The 19792-nt window shown below is 40.3% G+C and overlaps 1 protein-coding gene across 4 annotated transcripts in view; it reads left to right on the plus strand.

Annotated features, from left to right (window-relative positions):
- Positions 1-15587, plus strand: part of grid2 (glutamate receptor, ionotropic, delta 2) — a 447398-nt gene extending 431811 nt beyond the window's left edge. Inside the window, exons 15-17 of one of the 4 annotated variants that reach the window (XM_087792456.1) lie at positions 5431-5671; positions 10975-11237; positions 12895-13139. In XM_087792456.1, coding sequence (XP_087648582.1) covers positions 5431-5671; positions 10975-11237; positions 12895-13000 — 610 coding nt within the window. In that variant the 3' untranslated portion in view covers positions 13001-13139. Of the gene's footprint in view, positions 1-5430; positions 5672-10235; positions 10266-10971; positions 11238-12894 lie in introns of all 4 variants that reach the window. The other 3 variants (XM_087792434.1, XM_087792449.1, XM_087792441.1) reach the window with 3 other exon arrangements.
- Positions 15588-19792: the final 4205 nt, after the last annotated feature.

The following is a 19792-nucleotide window of genomic DNA, read 5'->3' on the forward strand; positions in this document are numbered from 1 at the left end:
ATGTACATATCAATACTACGTTTGTTTAATCCATTCATCAATAAATATGATCTGCTTCAGATCCATTTCCAGATGAAGGTTTCTGTCGCTTTTCACAGATGATCACAGATGTGACAAAAAAAAACACATCTTCGTAGCGTCGCCACTGAAGTACGTCTGACACTTGTGACAGAAGTGAGATAAACACGCCTCTTATGATAATGATCGTCGTGTCACTTCGAGTGGGATGAGAAATCATCAGAAGAAAAGCTGATTTGAATGATGAAATACATTGTCACATGCTTTCATGTTGCGTTGAGTTGTCATTCGAGAGCCGTGTGTGTATCGCATGTCACTGACGGAGCTACTCTAGAGTGTGTTTATTGTGAAATCCCTCCATGTGATTTTGACGGTCGGATATTCCATCAACTGTTAGATATTAACGTAAATACTTTTTCTTTTTAAATATACTTAAGATCAAAAAAACACTTTTTATTTCTCTTTTGGTCTGAAATTTTCCTTTTGTTACCCCGGCAATAGAATGTGAAATAAAGTTTTTCACATTGTCTCAGTGGGTTCATGGGAGTAATCTGTTCCTTTTCACAGTCATAGACAAAAATGTTTGTTCATTTTAATGTAGCGACAGGAGCTTAGTTGTCTTTGTCTTCATCTATGTCCAAAAATACACTCAAAAACATCCAAATACCTCCATACTGCTCGTCTGTCACGTCCATCGTGTATTGAAGCCTCAACGTGTTCTGGAAAAACGTTAGTAGGTCTATATATAATTAAAGCTTGTTTGTAGCAGATTAAATCAGTCTCTCAGCTGCTGCCAAACGTCTTTCCTCAGACAAACACCTTGCAAGTGTCAGTGCGTAAGATTTAGGCTGATGGCCGCTTAAAAACATCTTAAAATAAAGAGTTTGTTTCTAAACAATTACTCTTGTCGAGGCTTCAAGACAAAATGGACCTTACAGACGAGATCCATGGACGTGTTTGGATGTTTGTGTGTCTTTTTGGACGAAGATGAAGACAACTGAGCACCGGTTGCTAAATTAAAATGGATATTTTGATCGATAAGGAACAGTTTAATCTTAAAATAATCCCAACCTTTATTTTTTTATTTTTTTTGAGCACGACCTGTCTCCTTTGCCTGTTTTCAACTCTGCTGTAGCACTTTGAGCTCCAAAAAGATTCTTCGCAAAACATGGAATTCCCTCAACAAAATGATGTTCACTTATAAACCGCTCAACTTGTACCGCTCTAGTAGAAGAACTCACATTTCTCCGATCCTTAAAACTCTTTACTGGCTTCCAGTTTCTTCAGGATCCATTTTAAAATTCTGGTTCTTACTTTCAGATCTATTCATGGTCAGGCTCCTCCTTACATCACTGATCTGATCCAGCCTTACACCCCAGCTCGGGCTCTGAGGTCTGTGGATCAGAATCTACTGATGGTTCCTCACACACGGTTCAGGACCAGAGGAGAGAAATCCTTCCAGACTGTTGCTCCTAAGCTTTTTATTTGTTCAGGCTTTTCCTTGATTTTCTGGAACTCCTGTTGTGTTACCAGTTTTATCTTGCCCTTTAAAGTATATACTTTATTGAATATTGTTTTGATTGTTTAAGCGCTTTGTGACCCTGGTCTGGAAAAGCGCTATACAAATAAAAATTACTTACTTACTTACTTATTTATAGTTCTGTGTAAATATTCATATTTTTTTACAATTTCTCTCTTCTAGTCTAACAAATCTTAGATAAAACTGAGGTTTATCACTCAAAGTGAATACTATGTTGAATGCAGTGTTGATCGGGATTGGTCCATGTCCCCCCGGAAAGGCCAAACAGCACCCCAAAAAAAGAGGTTATGTCCGAATAAAAGAGGACATGTTGCCCCCCCTGCATTATGCATCCTACCTTTTTCCCCTTTGCAAATCATTCTCACCATTTGATTGCGAGAATCCAAAGAAGTCTCAGGACAATGTCTCTAAATGATGTGGCGGGAAAAACGTTTTGAGCTCGTTTAGCTGATTTACATTGAAACGAGGCGCGTTTCTGCCGCTTTTGTGGACGGAATTAATTGTGTAAACCCGTCGTGCATTTGCATTTCCTGATTGATTCCGTGTACTCCGTCAGGAGGATAAATGAAGATGAGAGCTGGGCTCCGTCAGTGATGTTAACACGCTGTCATTGAAATTGCAAAGAGGGGGTTTTGGCCCTCGAGGGGTTCTGTCGGTAAGTGCCAGCATCTGTCTTGGCACACATGTATGAAACCTCTTAATGACCGTCTTCGAACATGGAGTGTAACGATCCCGCCGCTTCTCCTCATGAGCCGCCAATGGAATCTGCTCTTAGATTCACCTTTTCGTTGGCTCTCCTGCACCAGAACACCTCTGGTAAATAACCAGCAGTGTGTGTGTGTGTGTGTGTGTTTGCGTCGCTCTCTTACCAACCGAAATGAACGAGCCAGTTAAATCATAAGCTGAAGGCTAACAGAGGGACCCCATCAACCCCTGAGCTGTATCCTCTCTCCAGTCATCAATCGTGGGACTAAAGCTGGCCTGCATAATGGCACCGTGGCAGTGTAGTAGCACTATGCTGCAAAACATATTAATGTTGCCTACAATAAGTTTGACAGCCCAATATGGTTGTCAGGGATCACGGGGGATCACAGTGGTGAAACACTGCCCTCCAATGGAGGACGGAGGAACTACAAGTCAGGCATTTAATTGCCTTTATATTTAATTTAAAAATCATTTTATTGTGATTATAGCCTGTAACCGAAAGATACGGTATCGACGAAAAACTTTCTAATCTTTACTACAAAGAATACTCGATTGTAATTGTAACAAAATAAATAAGAGAAGAAGAGTACGTATTTCACATGCATTATTATATTTCATTAAATATCATTTAATTTACTTTATACTCCTTAAGGAAACCTGAAAATACGTTATCAACAACACACCTTTCAATCTTAACTATAAAGAAAACTCCAATAATAAATAAACGTACCTCTAGAAATATAAATAAATCTTCCTCTATCCATCTAATCTATTCAATATATCTTATCTTCCTGGACTCTACTTTTTTTAATGAGTACAAAGGATAGAACAAGTTGCTTATTAAACATTTACAAAAACATTATTTTTGTTTTCTGGCTGTTTTCAGCTAAGGATACACATCAGTTTCATTTTTTTCTAGCATGTAGCTTAAGCTAATGATCCACTAACTTCTGTTTTTCTAGCATGTAGCTTCAGCTAGTGATCCACTGACTTCTGTTTTTCTAGCATGTAGCTTCAGCTAATGATCCACTGACTTCTGTTTTTCTAGCATGTAGCTTCAGCTAGTGATCCACTGACTTCTGTTTTTCTAGCATGTAGCTTCAGCTAATGATCCACTGACTTCTGTTTTTCTAGCATGTAGCTTCAGCTAGTGATCCACTGACTTCTGTTTTTCTAGCATGTAGCTTCAGCTAATGATCCACTGACTTCTGTTTTTCTAGCATGTAGCTTCAGCTAATGATCCACTGACTTCTGTTTTTCTAGCATGTAGCTTCGGCAAATGATCCACTGACTTCTGTTTTTCTAGCATGTAGCTTCAGCTAATGATCCACTGACTTCTGTTTTGCTAGCATGTAGCTTCAGCTAAGGATACACATCAGTCCTGTATTTAATAGCATGTAGCTTCAGCTAAGGATACACATCAGTCCTGTATTTAATAGCATGTAGCTTCAGCTAAGGATACACATCAGTTTCATGTTTTGCTAGCATGTAACTTCAGCTAAGGATACACAGTCCTGTAATTAATAGCATGTAGCTTCAGCTAAGGACACAAATCAGTTTCATGTTTTGCTAGCATGTAACTTCAGCTAAGGATACACAGTCCTGTAATTAATAGCATGTAGCTTCAGCTAAGGACACAAATCAGTTTCATGTTTTGCTAGCATGTAACTTCAGCTAAGGATACACAGTCCTGTAATTAATAGCATGTAGCTTCAGCTAAGGACACAAATCAGTTTCATGTTTTGCTAGCATGTAACTTCAGCTAAGGATACACAGTCCTGTAATTAATAGCATGTAGCTTCAGCTAAGGACACACATCAGTTTCATGTTTTGCTAGCATGTAACTACAGCTAAGGATACACAGTCCTGTAATTAATAGCATGTAGCTTCAGCTAAGGACACACATCAGTTTCATGTTTTGCTAGCATGTAGCTTCAGCTAAGGATACACATCAGTCTTATGTTTTGCTAGCATGTAGCTTCAGCTAAGGATCCACACAAGTCCTGTGTTTTCTAGCATGTAGCTTCAGCTAAAGATACACATCAATCTTATGTTTTGCTAGCACTTAGCTTGAGCTAAGGATACACAACAGTCTTATGTTTTGCTAGCACATCGCTTCAGCTAATGATACACATCAGCCTTTTGTTTTGCTAGCATGTAGCTTCCATTCAGGATACATATGAGTCTTATGTTTTGCTAGAATGTAGCTTCAGCTAAGGATACACATCAGTCTTGTGTTTTGCTAGCACATAGCTTCAGCTAAAGATACACATCAGCCTTGTTTTTCGCTAGCATGTAGCTAAAGCTAAGGATACACATCAGTCTTATGTTTTGCTAGCACATAGCTTCAGCTAAAGATACACATCAGCCTTGTTTTTCGCTAGCACATAGCTTCAGCTAAGGATACACATCAGTCTTGTGTTTTGCTAGCATGTAGCTTCAGCTAAGGATACACATCAGTCTTATGTTTTGCTAGCATGTAGCTTCAGCAAAGGATACCCATCAGTCCTGTGTTTTCTAGCATGTAGCTAAAGCTAAGGATACACATCAGTCTTATGTTTTGCTAGCACATAGCTTCAGCTAAGGATACACATCAGTCTTATGTTTTGCTAGCATGTAGCTTCAGCTAAAGATACACATCAGTCTTATGATTTGCTAGCATGTAGCTTCAGCTTAGGATACACGTCAGTCTTATGATTTGCTAGCATGTAGCTTCAGCTAAGGATACACATCAGTCTTATGTTTTGCTAGCATGTAGCTTCAGCTAAGGATACACATCAGTCTTATGTTTTGCTAGCATGTAGCTTCAGCTAAGGATACACATCAGTCTTATGTTTTAATAGCACATAGCTTGAGCTAAAGATTCAGGTCAGTCTTATGATTTGCTAGCATGTAGCTTCAGCTAAGAATCCACGGTCTTATTTTTTGTGAGAATGTAGCTTCAGCTAATGATCCACTGACTTATGTTTTGTTAGCACTTATTTTCCTGCAAAGGCTGTCACAGCAAAATTTCCCGTAACATACTTTTTGATTTGTTAGCATGAAACTTTAGGAGAATTTTTGTTTTTTAACTGTATGTTAGCATGTAGCTTTGCAATTTAAAAAAATAGGTATGCGCAGTGATCTCTGTCTGTCAGTAACCTTACATTTGTGTCCTTCCCCTCCAGGATCCTGGAGCTCCAGCAGAACGGCGACATGGACATCCTGAAACTCAAGTGGTGGCCGAAGGACAGCCCGTGCGACTTGTACAGCTCGCTCCAGACACGCCAGCACACTAACGCCCTGGATATCCAAAGCTTTGCAGGGGTCTTCTGCGTCCTCGCCGCCGGCGTGGTCCTGTCCTGCCTCATCGCCATGGTGGAGAGCTGGTGGTCTCGGAGGAAGGGATCCAGAGTCCCGTCCAAGGAGGTGAGAATCGTTGGGATGAAATACAATCAAAAGTGTAGCACTAGCTTCAGTGTGTGGGTTAGAATTCCCATCTACACGAGGACAAGCGTAAGGTCATTTATTGGCTGCAACACTGACTGCATGACCCACTTTTGACAGAATCAGATGCTAACATTGTCACGTCCCATGACCTTAATAGCCATAAAACTTTATCACCACCTGATTCAAAGTGAAACAAATATTTGTCAAATATGGAAACGACATTAGGAAAAGTGAGAGATGCCTCAAGCTGTTTTATTAAAATAATAATGACAATAAAAACAAAAATATATGTATATATGATGGTAAAATAATGTTTTAAATATGGTTTAGAGAAAACTATTTAGTTGCTCAGATAAAAACCAGTGAAACAATCTTCCAAAATAAAAGCATGTTTTTATTTTGGATCCATAAAATTTGTTATCAGCTCCATGTCATTGGCCGAGACCGGATACTGGAAATCATTTCCACTGACTCACTCCGGCGTACATCCTTCTTACTCTCCTCGACAAACTGGTTTGCTCGATTCTCCAATAATGGACTCTAATTGTTGAACTTTGTGGTCATAGAAACACTTGACCTTAAAACACAGGAACTACTTTATCTGCACAGATGCAGCTTTGCTACCGATTACAACTGTCAAGGAATCCTTTAAATCATCGATCGTACGTTGATGGCTAGTTCTGATAAAACTGTCAATCATACCTCACAAATGTGTGAACAGTGATATCACACCAAGACTACTTATTCAGGACTTCAGAATAAAAGCCTTCCAAAAAATTTAAGTCTTCAACCAGACAGACATAGAAGTTTTTTACAGAATTTAGGAATTATATCTGTTTGAATAACGGATCAGATTAAACAGATCTAAGCTAGTTTTTACGTCTTATAATAACTAAAACTTTTCTTATATGACTGAATGACGAGCTACATTCACTTGACAGGTCCAGAAAATGGTCTCATTTGATGCTTTTAAGAGAAAAAGGACGCCCAGATGACATGTTTATAGTTCTTTAAAAAGGTCTTGAACACGAATAATGTCTAAACAACAAACTAAACAAGTAGGTATTTTCATCCTGTAGGATTTTTTGACTGTTTAAAAGCAATTAAAGTCAAATTTCTGTCTTTCAAAAGCTTGAAAGAAGACATTTTAAAGATGTAAATACAAGATTTCCTGTTTTTGTAGTGTAACAGACCACGGCCTGCATTATATAATATGCATACATCAACCAAACAAACAAACAAAAAAGCACTGAGATAGTGCATACTTCTGCCAAGGGCTCTCATTTGCGATAACTTAAGGACCATTAATTCATTAAAACGTTTTTTTTAAACACCTTCAAAGTGTTTTTGCGGTATCCCTTGTGCTTCCAGGCCCTCGGGTCACCTTGACCCAGAGATAACACAAGGATTAAGTGCGTTGGTACGTCCTCAAGAATATGTATTAACCTCCTTGGCTGAGGTGATAATAGAACGAAAAGTCATATGCGGTCAGACAGTGTAATGAAGAGTCGGCATATCTGTGTCGGATCAGGTTACCAACTACACTAATCTACTCGCACTAACACAGAGGAGTGTTGAATGGCAATTTTCCGCACCGCTTCCTTCAAATGATACTCAGTCAAACTCCTAATGAAACCATTTTAATGAACGTTCGAGTGAATTGAAGACTGCACGGAAGTAAGTCGTCCATATTTGATTCGCGGGGAAAACAATGAAGACTTCAATTGTTTGATATCAGGGATCATTTAATCTGTTTATATTCATCTAGTTCTCCAGTTTTGATCTGTTTATGAAGCCGAGAGGAAGGTGCTAGAAAAGATTTCAGGAAGAGAAGTTTGTACCAGTTTCATTTTAGATCAAGCAATGTCAGAGAAGTTACATTTTTTAAGACTATGAATTAAGAATGAGAAACCCCAACATAAATTTTATTCAAGGTTACTGAAACGAATTTGTCTCCAATGTTTTTAACTATAATTTATCTATTTTTTACCTCTGTTTTTACTATTACGAAATCCTCTCTTCTGTTATTTTTATTTTCGGATATTTGATTAAGTTAATCTTTGTCCAAACATAACCACAAACACTTTTAAAAATTAATTGAAAATGAATAATTCGTAGAGTAAAGTGTTAATATATCCTGTGAAATCGACATTAAATTTCTCCCTTCTTTGATAATTTTGACCAAGAGCCAGAGTTTCCCGTCCTCGCCCCACCGAACAGCCCCCTGCCCGGTCGCCGGCTTTAATCTGTCGTTCAGACCAGTGGTCATGTTCACCAGTGGTCAGCCACAAAGAAACCCGACCATCAGCATCCTCTCAAACAAAGTCCGAGACAGAGGCCCTGAACCCCCCACCATCATCTTCATTAGAGGAGCAGCTTGTGGAATCAGGCTCCAGCGGTGAACCTGAGGGTCTCGGAGTGATTGTCAAGACGTGCTCAAGATTATCGCGATAAAAATAGATAAATCAACATTTGATCGGATTAACCTCGGGTTCGGTTTTAAATACTCCAGTAGCTGACAGACCTTTAAAAAAAAAAAAGAGGTTTTCTGTTACCATGGCGACCATCTGAAGAGGTCAGTCAGCCGTTTCTGTTTTTGATAGTTGACCCCTGACCTTCATCCGGCCAATGCTATGACCTATTGATTGCAGTTGGCACATGGTCGCCTGTGGAGATCAATGCTTTTCAGAAGATGCGTCTAGAATTGTCGTCTATTATGTCTTTAGACATGGATTTACTCAACTCCGTGTTAGCTTCTAAACTCTCGATAAACTGTGACAAGAATTCTAAACATGTGTTTTAAGCTCTTATGGTAGAACAATTAAAAGTGTTTAAGGGAATTAAATTCAGGCCATTAGAGGCTTCAAAAAAGATCGGACGGAAAGAAAGTGAATTCTTCTAAATGGGACGTCGAGGCGGTAATGATCAATGGAAAATAAAGAAAAAGATCCTCATCGGTTCATGAAAGGTTATAGGCTCTAAAATAGCGGGAGGATCAGTGCAACAAACAAATTAGTCTAAACTTTAAGGCCGGTACTTGGACGGAAATTGCTTTTGCTTTTGTCCACTGCATCACAAATTTGTATGTATTGTTTTGTTGTTTAAGCGCTGACCCTGGTCTGTGAAAATAAAACTTACTTAATGACTTTATTTCATAGATATTGGTCAATCTAACAATCTGACCCACATTTCTAATTTGAAAAAAAAAATGGAAATAGTTATATCAGTTATAACAATAATGTTTTAATTGAGTTTAGACTGACATAAAGATACTTAAATAAGTGTTAAATCTGTATTAAAGTAATTTTAAGTAACCAACCAGATGGTTGTCTCAGAAATCTAAGAAAATAATGTTCATGTTGATATGGTGACCTATAAAGATAGCAGTGTGTTAGATAAGTTAAGAGACAAATTATGATTAAGATAAATAGTGCCACAAAGATAAGGCAAATTTAAAATCAGTCGAAGTGACCCTAAGACCCAAAAACAAATGCGTTTTTTGGTATCCCTTGTGTTGCCTCTGGGTCTAGAAGAACAACCTCCCTGGCTTCCATAAACACATATGCAATGGCTGTTTTTTTCTGCTGTTCAAGTTGTTCACTTTGAACCAGAGACAACACAAGGGATACCACAAACACATTCGTTTTCGGGCGTTCGGGTCACCTTGACCCTGAAATAAGACAAGCGATATACAGGTATACGCTTGACACCCCTGCTCTAGAGAGAAACGACTTGCTTTCCTTTTTTGAGGGGGGTTTTCATTATGCTAACAAAATTAAAACAATGCTTGGTGTATGTTTTTCAAAATGGTAGTAACATCACAAAAATTCAACCCAAAAAATGCCATAAAGAAATATTTATAAAAAAGTTAATCTACACCAAACTGAAAAAGGTATTGTAGTAAAGTTATTATCTCATAACCACTACATGGAGGGGCGCGAACTATGACCAACACAATCCATCAGCTGTTCCCCAGATGAACTGGCACACTTCACACTCTCGCATGCTTCCATCGCACGCTCCCATCTGACCCTCATCGCTCGTGCCTGGCTTGCGTCGACGAGGATCGTGTCGTTCATGTCGCCAAATCTCTTTCCATCCACACGCTACAGTCGTCCTTGTTTCTCCTGCTGCGGCATAAGTGTGTCTGCGGACAGATTCAAATGACACACACACTCATTCTTCCTACTCACGCCATAGGTTTCTCTGCTCTCTAAGCTGCATTTGTGTGCTTTCTTGTACATTCTAAAAACACACCTTTATGTACACGCATCTGTTTTTTTTATGCTTTGACTGTGGCTGCTCAGCGTCTGTGTGTGTGCTTTGCTAATGTGTAAGATCTTTAAATATCTTGGCTGGCATTTCATTCTAGCAACAAATAAGTCAAATGACCACAACTTAGATTCAAAGGACACATTGTTGAACTGTGTTTTTTTAATCATAATCTAATAGTCATGTTACGTTCGGTTTATCCACTTTACTTTAAGTACTTATCATCGTTTGGATTTAATTTTGGTTGGTTTTGCGTTGGGTTTTGCAACAGAACTCAAGTTACTGCTCTGGATATCTCAAGGTAAAGTGAACAGTAGTTGTAAGTTTTATAAAAGTTTATTTCCTGACCTGATATTAAGTGCATGTGATGATAACGATAGTTTGTTTTTTAAATGTGGTTTAAAAAAAGGAAGAGTTCTGTCACTGTGGGGACGATGTCTGCAGAAGAATCGTTGAATCATTGTCAGAACTCTTCTTCTGTTTTTTTTTTGGTCCATATAGTCATAGATTAAGAATGAGTAGATCTGGCTCTTCATCCTAAACGTTGATCCAGTCTGCTCATTCTAACTCTATAATTGTGGCTTAAAGCTCTCATATTTTTTTGTTTATGTTTCTGTAGATAAGTACTCTGTGTTGAGGGGTGTAGCGGGAGAGAGTGTGAGAGAGAGAGGGGTCAGAGGGCAAAACAAATTGCCAGTTAAAACGTCTCCCCTTTTCCAGGTATAACAACTCTGTGAGCGTCCATCGTGAGGACGCCACACAGAAAGAGCTGCTTAAATGTGTGTTTGCTGACTGACTGCCATGTCTTTCTTCTTGCTCACCCCCCACCTGTCCGTCTCTTTTTTACTCTCTCTCCTTTCACCTTTCCATCCGTCCATCTGCCTGACCGCCGCATCTCTTGTCTCCGTCTGCTCGTGCTTTTTGCATCTGCCTTGCATGTCAACACACATCTGTATGCGACCTCGTCCACCTCTTTGAACCTCCGACACACACCCCTTCCCCACCAGAAGCAGGCAGATGGTCCGTCCGTCAGGCCCAGCGTCGAGCCGTGCCCGCACACCCCGAACGAGCACCCCCTTAACCTGGGCCAGGCCCAGAACCAAACCCCCAACTCCTCGAACACCATCGTCACGAACCCCCGTTACCAGCCCCCGGCGTGCTGCGACATCCCCTGCGCCTTGATCGTGCAGCACTCCTTCGAACCCAGCAACCCCTCCGAGCTCACCCCCAAAATGAGAATGACCACCTTCACCACCGCGCCTCCGACGCCAAGGTTATACATTCAATAGGAGATTTAATGAGACACTTTGGTTAGTAAATAGTGACATGGGGTCATATTTGAATGTTATTTCTGATCACATTAATGCATTGATTTATGAACTGGTTTGTTCCAGTTGCAGTTGAGTGTAGTGAGCCTTTTATCCACTAGAGAGCAGTGTATCACAACACTAGATGACAAACGAGTCCTTCGCAATATATAGATATTTTTATACTATTTTGCTAATACAGATTTTTATAAATACAAATGCCTGAGAAATCCCTCCCATGCATGACGGCAGATTTTATTTTCACATCCCCCTCTACCTTATAAAGACCCACCACACTACCCTACATTTGGTGTGTATGATAGTGTTGAAGCAAACATTAGCCCCTCTTCGTCTTCTCCTTCCTCCTGCTGACCCCTCCTTAGATGGCAACCGAAGTGAAGCAGTGTCGGGCCCCCTCTTTCTTTGAGGCAAACATGGTAGGGCCGAGCAGAAAACCTCCTATAGCACGGTCAGTAAAGCTATCGTTGAACCGCACCACAAACCTTTGACCCCCGCTATGCCCCCACCCCCGGCCCTGGTTACCCACATCTTAATGGGTGACGACAATGCTACTGGACAAGTTTAAATATCCTTTAAAAGATAGTTTTGTGTTAGGAATGTGGTCTTATTGGTTAAAATATGAAAGAAAAAGACATTGCCAAACAAAGTCCAGTTGCCCTGTCTTAGCCGCCTTAGATGACGTGGTAACCTGGGAAGTACTTTGGCACCGACCCGGTTAAAAAAAGTCTCCCGACTCCCCTGTTTTTTCGTGGTTGTGCCTAAACCGGACTATTAAAAAGAATATCTCACAATTTCCCTCAAATCCCCCGTCCACTGTCCTCGTTCACCACACCCTGATCTTCTGAGCTCCCAGGTTCACGCATGAGTCAATGTCACCATTTTGGAGATAAGTTATTCATAAGATTTTTAAGTTCCATTTCACTTAAGATAAGTAAGTACATGTGTTTTTTTGCCTTCTATAAAGTGACATAATGTGTTTATGGTCAGTTATATTTGATGGTCATGATTATCAATTTTGAAAACTCACTTGAAAAGGAGACGTTTATCTCAATGTGAGTCATAAGGTTTTATCTTGAACCTGATCCTGTACAGAAAGATTAGTGATGCTCAGTATTCACAATTTAAGAATGTAATTTTCTTAACAGCTGATTGTTATCAGTTGCATTAATACTGTGCATCTCTAAATTTTTGAATGAAGCTCGACCCTGGACTTGAGTTTCAGATCTGTACGTCATACACTCTGCACCCTTTAAAGCCCTAGTAGATGTGTTTGTGTATCTGTTCCTCTTTCTCAATGATCACAGCTCAGAGTCTGTTTCTATATCCCTCCCTTCATTCGTTCACTCCTCCCTCGACACTAATTTCGAAATACTTTACTCACTGCACGTTTCATCTTTTGCCCATTTTCAATTGTTAACTCTTTGACGGGTGACATTCCCGAACGCTCACCACGACACGATCCTTTTTTTATTTTTCCAACTTTTCCTTTCTTTGATTTCCACCTCGACCCTCGGCCTCTCTTTCGTTGTCATTCACCATCGACGCTTCCTTTTCTTCACCCGACCTCTAAACACGACCCCCCCCCCCCCTCCCCACCTACAGGACGATAAAGAGATCGACCTGGAGCACCTACACCGCCGGGTTAACAGCCTGTGCACAGAGGACGAAAGCCCCCATAAGCAATTCTCCACCTCTTCCGTCGATCTGACCCCGCTGGACATGGACGCGATGCCCGCCGCCCGGCAGGCCCTCGAGCAAATCAGCGATTTCCGCAACACCCACATCACCACCACCACCTTCATCCCGGAGCAGATCCAGACCCTCAGCCGTACTCTCTCCGCCAAAGCCGCCGCCGCCGGATTTTCTGCTGGTTTCGGAAGCGGTGGCGTCGGCCTTCAAGACCACCGGACTGGCGGGGTGGGTCCCTTCAGACAAAGGGCCCCCAATGGCGGCTTTTTCCGCAGCCCCATTAAAACAATGTCCTCGATACCATACCAGCCTACTGGACCGGGACCCAACTTTGGATACGGCAATGATCCTGACCGGGGAACATCTATATAAGTTGGTTCAGGTGGTATAAAGAGTGTGGAGGGGGAGGCTGGGGGAGTGAGAGTAGAACTGGGGTACGGTCAATGAAAAGAGTCCCAAAAAAAAAGGCATCTGTGTACATAGGAATCTTTCAATTTTCAGTTCTGCTTAGGCGCTTGTATACAGAAGATTGAGTGGTGGGGGACTGATGTGGTCGAAGGGTCCTGAGTTTTTGCTTTACCGTTGTTCTTGTGATTGTTTGGGGGGTATAATTTCGGGGGAGACTATGTGTGACATGGGGGTGTTTTCGTTATTGTTTTGGTTAAACAAGACCACATGTGGTGACCCTGATCGAAAAACTTCACTAAGTTTAGATGTTTCTTCTCATGTCAACAAGACTGTGACTCGAGGCGTCCTTGAAGCTACTTTGGAACACTATCAAAGGCATCGACGACATGGAATGTTGTCTTTCATCCTGGAGATGGTGGAAAAAGAGGTTTTTGTGGTTTATTTTGCAAAAAAAAGCCAAGACAGTCTTACTAAAGCCTTCTTCTTCTCGCTATCAGGAGCCCAAAACTTGATCTAGTCACGCTCTCAAAACAAGCAAAAACAGCTTGACGTTAAAAAAAAAAAAAAACGACTGCTGGTGAATCCATCTTTCGAGTGCAACAACATGACACTGGAGAAAATGACACGTCGTCTCAACTTTTTTGCCATTTTGGATGCGAACCGCTCCACTACGCTTTGATGCACATTGTCGACGCCACTGCACTGCACCAGTGCCCACAGACTTGTAAGTGATTGTACCTCGATTTCTTTTTCTCAGATCAGCTTTTTTCAATCAAGGTCAGATCTTCTGACCTGATAAGAGAAGGACACGATTCAAAAAAGATATGACTTACATAAGAAGAACAACAAACAAAAAAAAGACAAGTGAAGACATATTCTGTCTCTTTTTGTTTTTTGACGCGGGGAAAAAAAAGTATATTTTGATGAGTGGAATGTGTTTTGATCAGGAAGTACAAAACCAACATTATTCTGAGCTGTCTGGGGTTGTTTTTTTTTTTGTTTCCTCTCTGTAAACTTTATTCAACTTCTAAAAAAAACAACAAAAAAAACTGCTGTACTCTTTGATTTCGTATCTCACCATCATTTTGGTTTGTTTATTTGCCTGGTTCTGCTTCATTTCAGGTCGGCTTAAGCGGCTTCACGCCCGGTAGATTAAGTCCACGATTCATATCTCGATCAGTCAGACTGAGGTGTCGAGCAGAAGCCATCGCAGCAGAAGCTTAAGAACAAGCCTTATATGTCGGAGCAAACAGACACAATATATCCTGGAGAGCTGCTGGAAAAAAATGTCTGGGAAAGCGAGGGAGCAATAACTCCTTGAAACGTTTTCTTAAATGGTGATGTCAGGAGGGGTGAAATTAACGGCTGCCTTTTATGAGATGAGAGACCATTTCATATATTTAGTGTTAAGGGTACTGTTTATTCTACTTGTTTTTTAAAGTGCCAATTAATTGAAATCAAACCATTAAGGTGCATTTTTTCAAGGGAGAAAAATTAACAATATTTTGTGGATTAAGGTCGGGGCAGTAAAACGAAACCCTTCTTTTTTAACTAACACTGTATTAATAATGTCAATTGTTTAGATTTTTTTTTGTTATCTTTAGAAACAGCCAGATGTTGTGCATATAGAGAATTCAAGCAAAACCACAGACCCCATTAGGTTTTCGTTTCCTTATCTTAGGATACAATAATGGCTACTGAATGACACGTAGGACATTTGAAAACAAAGTTTTATTTAATATAAATAAGAGACATTATTCAAAAATGTATATTTTACATGTTGATACTATTTTGTTTAACAGAAATGAAAGTTTATCATGAAAGAGCTTTTTAGTGTTGAGTTAGTTTCCCATAATCCTGCCCACGATGGACAGAAACACACACGAACAAGCGCTCTGTGTTTTTTCCTCATGACATCCCCAGTTTTTGATTTGCTGGCTAAATAACAAGTGACAAGTTGATTAAAAAGAACGCATGCAGAAACTTGCTCTTGCGCTATCTGTTGCCGTTTTTTATTTCATACATAGGACAGGATTTACTTGACGATTTACAGAAGATTTATGATGTACAGTATTTAATATAGGCCTATTTTGATGTATGTGTTGCATATTATTCAAAACTGAACAAACTGGGGCCTCTGTTACAAGTGGCGAAGCTTTCTGTGTATAATTTGTCTAATAAACAGGTTTTCTACAGAAGGTTTTTCTTGCGTTCTTTCAGAATTGAAACTTCACGACTGATACTTAGTTGTCACTCACTCAAGTTAGTGACAACTGAAATGATTTCCTGCCTTCTGGGATGGACAGAACAGAAGTTTTCGGCGTCTTTGCTCGCTGAACATGTGTTTGGTAAACAAGTGAACTATTATCTGAGGCATTTAACATCTGAGTGAATCGTTTGGTTTCTCTAAATTGACCTGAATATGTCTCCTAAATAATAAAACAAGTCCTCAACCAACCAAATCTTTGGCTAAGAGAAAGGGCTAATCCATGGAAAAAAAAAAGATTCCATACTGTAGTGTCAAATAGAAGCATGTGGTTATTAATTTAATTATACATAAAATGTTGTTGCATTTGACAACATAAGTTCTTATTTTCAACATTTTAATGTGACCAAGGTGATGTCATTTAAAATTTAAATTGTCATATACATTTTCTTAACCTGATTTTAGAAATAAACGGTTTGTTATTTACTGGAATGCACAAAGATGTGTAGGTAAGTAAGTAAGTGATTATTTGTGTGACTGCAGCTTCCATTATTATCAACTAGCTAAGCTTGCAAGTGTTCAGTTCAATCTTTCCTTCACTATACTGTTGAAATAATTACAGACCATCTTACTACCAAAATGACTGAATAATTTATATTAAATGGGGTTGCAGCTTGACTCCTGCTATTTATATTGACAGTGAATAATGCTATATGAAACAATTAGATTAACAGTTCTGATAATTGAAATACATAAACTTTATTTGATTCTCGTTCAACCCTGCAGCTATGATTGACTTATCAACTTTTAGTCTAAAGGTAAGAACTTAGTTTTGTGTTTGTTGTTTTTTTTACAAACTATTTTAGTTTTTGGTGGGGATTTCTTTCCATTTCATGTTACCGATGACCGTGTCAGATGTCACTTGACGATGCGCTATTATATCCACCACTCCTTTAATCCTGCACTTCAAAGGCCAGTAGCTGCTGTTAACAGCTGGATAGATTCAATGGAGACCCAAGTTCAGTGGAGCTCATCGTTGCAGTACCTCTGACTGGCCTGTTAGGAGCGCTGTTTGAACTCTCCTCGCGTGATGTCCTCCAAAAAAAAGTTATGGATGTGGAATTTAACTTTAACAGGCACGTGAACACAGGATACAGAAAATGAATATTTTTAAATGTAACTTTTTGAAGTGCTGGAGGGACCATCGAACGGAATCTGAGCTGATCCAAAAGGTAAGACGGTTTTTTTTTTCCAAATATTTTTTTTATAATATAGATATAATCACTTTATTCTATTTATTCATTCATTGTCTACCGCTTTATCCCTTACCGGGTTCGCGGGGAGACTAGAGCCTATCCCAGTATCATAGGGCGAGAGGCAGGGGGACACCCTGGACAGGACGCAAGTCTGTCGCAGGGCACACACAAATACAGACAACCATTCACACACACACTCATACCTATGGACAATTTCCCAAAATTCTCAATCCACCTCTGTATGTTTTTGGACTGTGGGAGGAAACCGGAGTGTCCGGAGTAAACCAACGCAATACGGGGAAAATTAATTCACAGTTTCATGAAGTGTCAAAGACAAAGAAATGTTTTAATATTTGTTTCAAACTTTGTTATTATCAAGAAAACACACAACAAATAACCTTTACTTATTTACTATAGAAGAGAGTCAATCTTTCTGAGGAGGTTTTGTGTTTGTTTTTTGCTCTTGATGCTGAGTTCCAGCAGGTGGCGCTCTAGCCGACTGCCTTTATAACCTATAGGTCAAGAGCTGACCCTGGTCATCAGAACTGACTTGGGAAGGAGGGGCGACTGTCGCATAAAGTTATATAAATATATATTTTTGTTACGTCATAAAAGTATAATAATATTCCAAAAAATCCTCCATTAGAGTCCAAGACCCTCGCGGTCAGACCCGTCAGGGTCCGTGGGAGGGGATGGCATCTCTGTCCGGCGGCCCTCGTGGACACGTCGCGTCGTGGTTACCCGGGAGACGTGGACGAGGCGCGTCAGCACGCAGACTCCTCACCACCACCACTGGAATGGGAGCCCCCCGCCCCCCCTCCCTCAGAGGGAGCCCCCCACCCCAGGCGTGACCAATGGAACATAGAGTCTCCATTGTGGCCGCGACACTTTAATAATCGCCAGCCACAATATCCAACCTGTCGGTAGCTTCAGGAGCTCGGCCCGGTCCGTTGCTCGGGGGGCTCATAGGTGGGACGTGGTGGGGGGGGGGGGGTTGTGGGGGGGACCCTCGGCGCCAGGGCCCGTGATGAATAAAACATGGTCCAGATTGATGCGTGGGTATATTTAGTACACGTCCCCACTTTTAGTACAGTTACGGTAGCCCGATTAATAGTCTACCGTAATAACCCTGAGTGATCCTCAGGTGGAGTCCATGGGTCACACGCAGGTGTAAAAACGTCCCGCTGAGCAGCTCCTTTGAGGAGGTTGAACCCGCAACTTCTCCAGGACTTTCTGTATATAAGGGAGAGAGTCAGGTCTTGCTCGTATCCGGGCAGAAAAAGAAAAAAAGGGTTCGACCCCTGCTCATGTTTCCGTTCCCCCGCGAAGAAGCCCCTTTTTTTTTTACTGACAGGGCGTTACAGAGCGTCGGATCAAAAGGGTTCTAAGGTCCGCGACAAAGGGAGATGGAAACTGGAGAAGATCTGAGCGAGAATGAACTGACAATATAAGCGCGCTCGCCCCCAGGAGCCGCGCCGCGTCCCCTCACTTGACTTTTCGGGCGTTTTTTTTTTTTTAAATCATTCTCTTCCCAGACTTGAATATGTATTAAAGCAGATGACTTAAACCATATCTGTATTATCATGCTGATCGACGAAGTTAAAAAAAAAAATGTAGTGCCCATATATCATATTTAATTCTAACTACCTAATTATACGGTACGTTAAAAAAGTTAGGTTTTTATTGTCAATCCCTTTTTTTCCCCAATGAAATAAGACGAATAAACAGTTTAAGTTGAAGGTGTTGCAAATATAAGTTGCATTTTGATAAATTGGTATATGTCTACATCTCCAAATCAAATATATCAAATAAAAATACAGGAAGTACAAATCTATATTAACAATTACAATGAGCCATTTGAAAACACTCCATTCAATTGAATGCGTTTTAATTAATTTAAAAGTACAAAAGAAAAGTGAACCCATGCATTTGTAAATGTAATATTCACTTTAAGATTCAATCATTCCATCTTCCCTCTGTGTTTTGTTTTGTTTTGTTTTGTTTTGTTTTGTTTTGTTTTGTTTTTAATATAATATATAATATATATGATATAATAATAAGTTATTATCTGTGACCAATATATAAAATATTTCTGTCAAATAAGTTAAACATGGTTTAAAATTAATCTCGAGTTTCGGAAGTTAGTTCAAGATGTTTTTTTGTTTTTTTTAACTTAAAAAAGTTATTTATTTTATGTTGAAAGTTTGCCCATAAAGCGTCAACATATCTACTGTTTCCGCTTAAGCTTTACATCAATAATGTCAACTTGGGAGAAAAAAAAGTTCTGACAATAAATGTGTTCTTAATGTTCTCAAAAAATAATCTATTCATTTTTGGTGATAATAGTTTTGAAAATGTGTATTGTTTTATTTTTTTAAGTTACAACTTGAATCATTGTTTTGTTTAAAGGCCCAACTTTATAAAGATTTTATGTAACTGTAAATAATCATGTTTCAATGTTATTTATTATTTTCAACGAAAACCTTGTTTCCATTGATCAACGCTCATAATATAAAACACTGACTAAACAATACTCCAGAGACGCCATCACACCGCTTTTCTTCCGCGTCACTCCCGCACTAAAATAGCCACGCGCACAGGTGGCAACGTCTTCCGCGTCACGCGCCGTTCACGCTCCTACCTAAAGTGCCGCCGTGCGTGTGCGTCCTGTGGGAGGTTCCGCTTACCTCCCCTGTGGAACACACCCCACCTCACCCGGTGCGGGTCTCCAGTGAGGGGGGGGGGGGGGGTCAGCACCACCACCATCCTCATCATCATCATCATCATCACCTCACCTCCTCTCGTGGGCTTTGGCCGCCACTTCCCATTGGACGACAACACGCGACAAGCGCGCGAGGGGGGGCTCCGAGGCGCGTGCCGCTTCTTAAACGAACGACGCGCCTTCAGACAAACAGTCCCGCACGCGACACCGACGCTCAAC

The sequence above is a fragment of the Callionymus lyra genome, chromosome 1 (genome assembly GCF_982586985.1).
Source record: "Callionymus lyra chromosome 1, fCalLyr1.hap1.1, whole genome shotgun sequence".
NCBI classification, from domain to species: domain Eukaryota; kingdom Metazoa; phylum Chordata; class Actinopteri; order Syngnathiformes; family Callionymidae; genus Callionymus; species Callionymus lyra.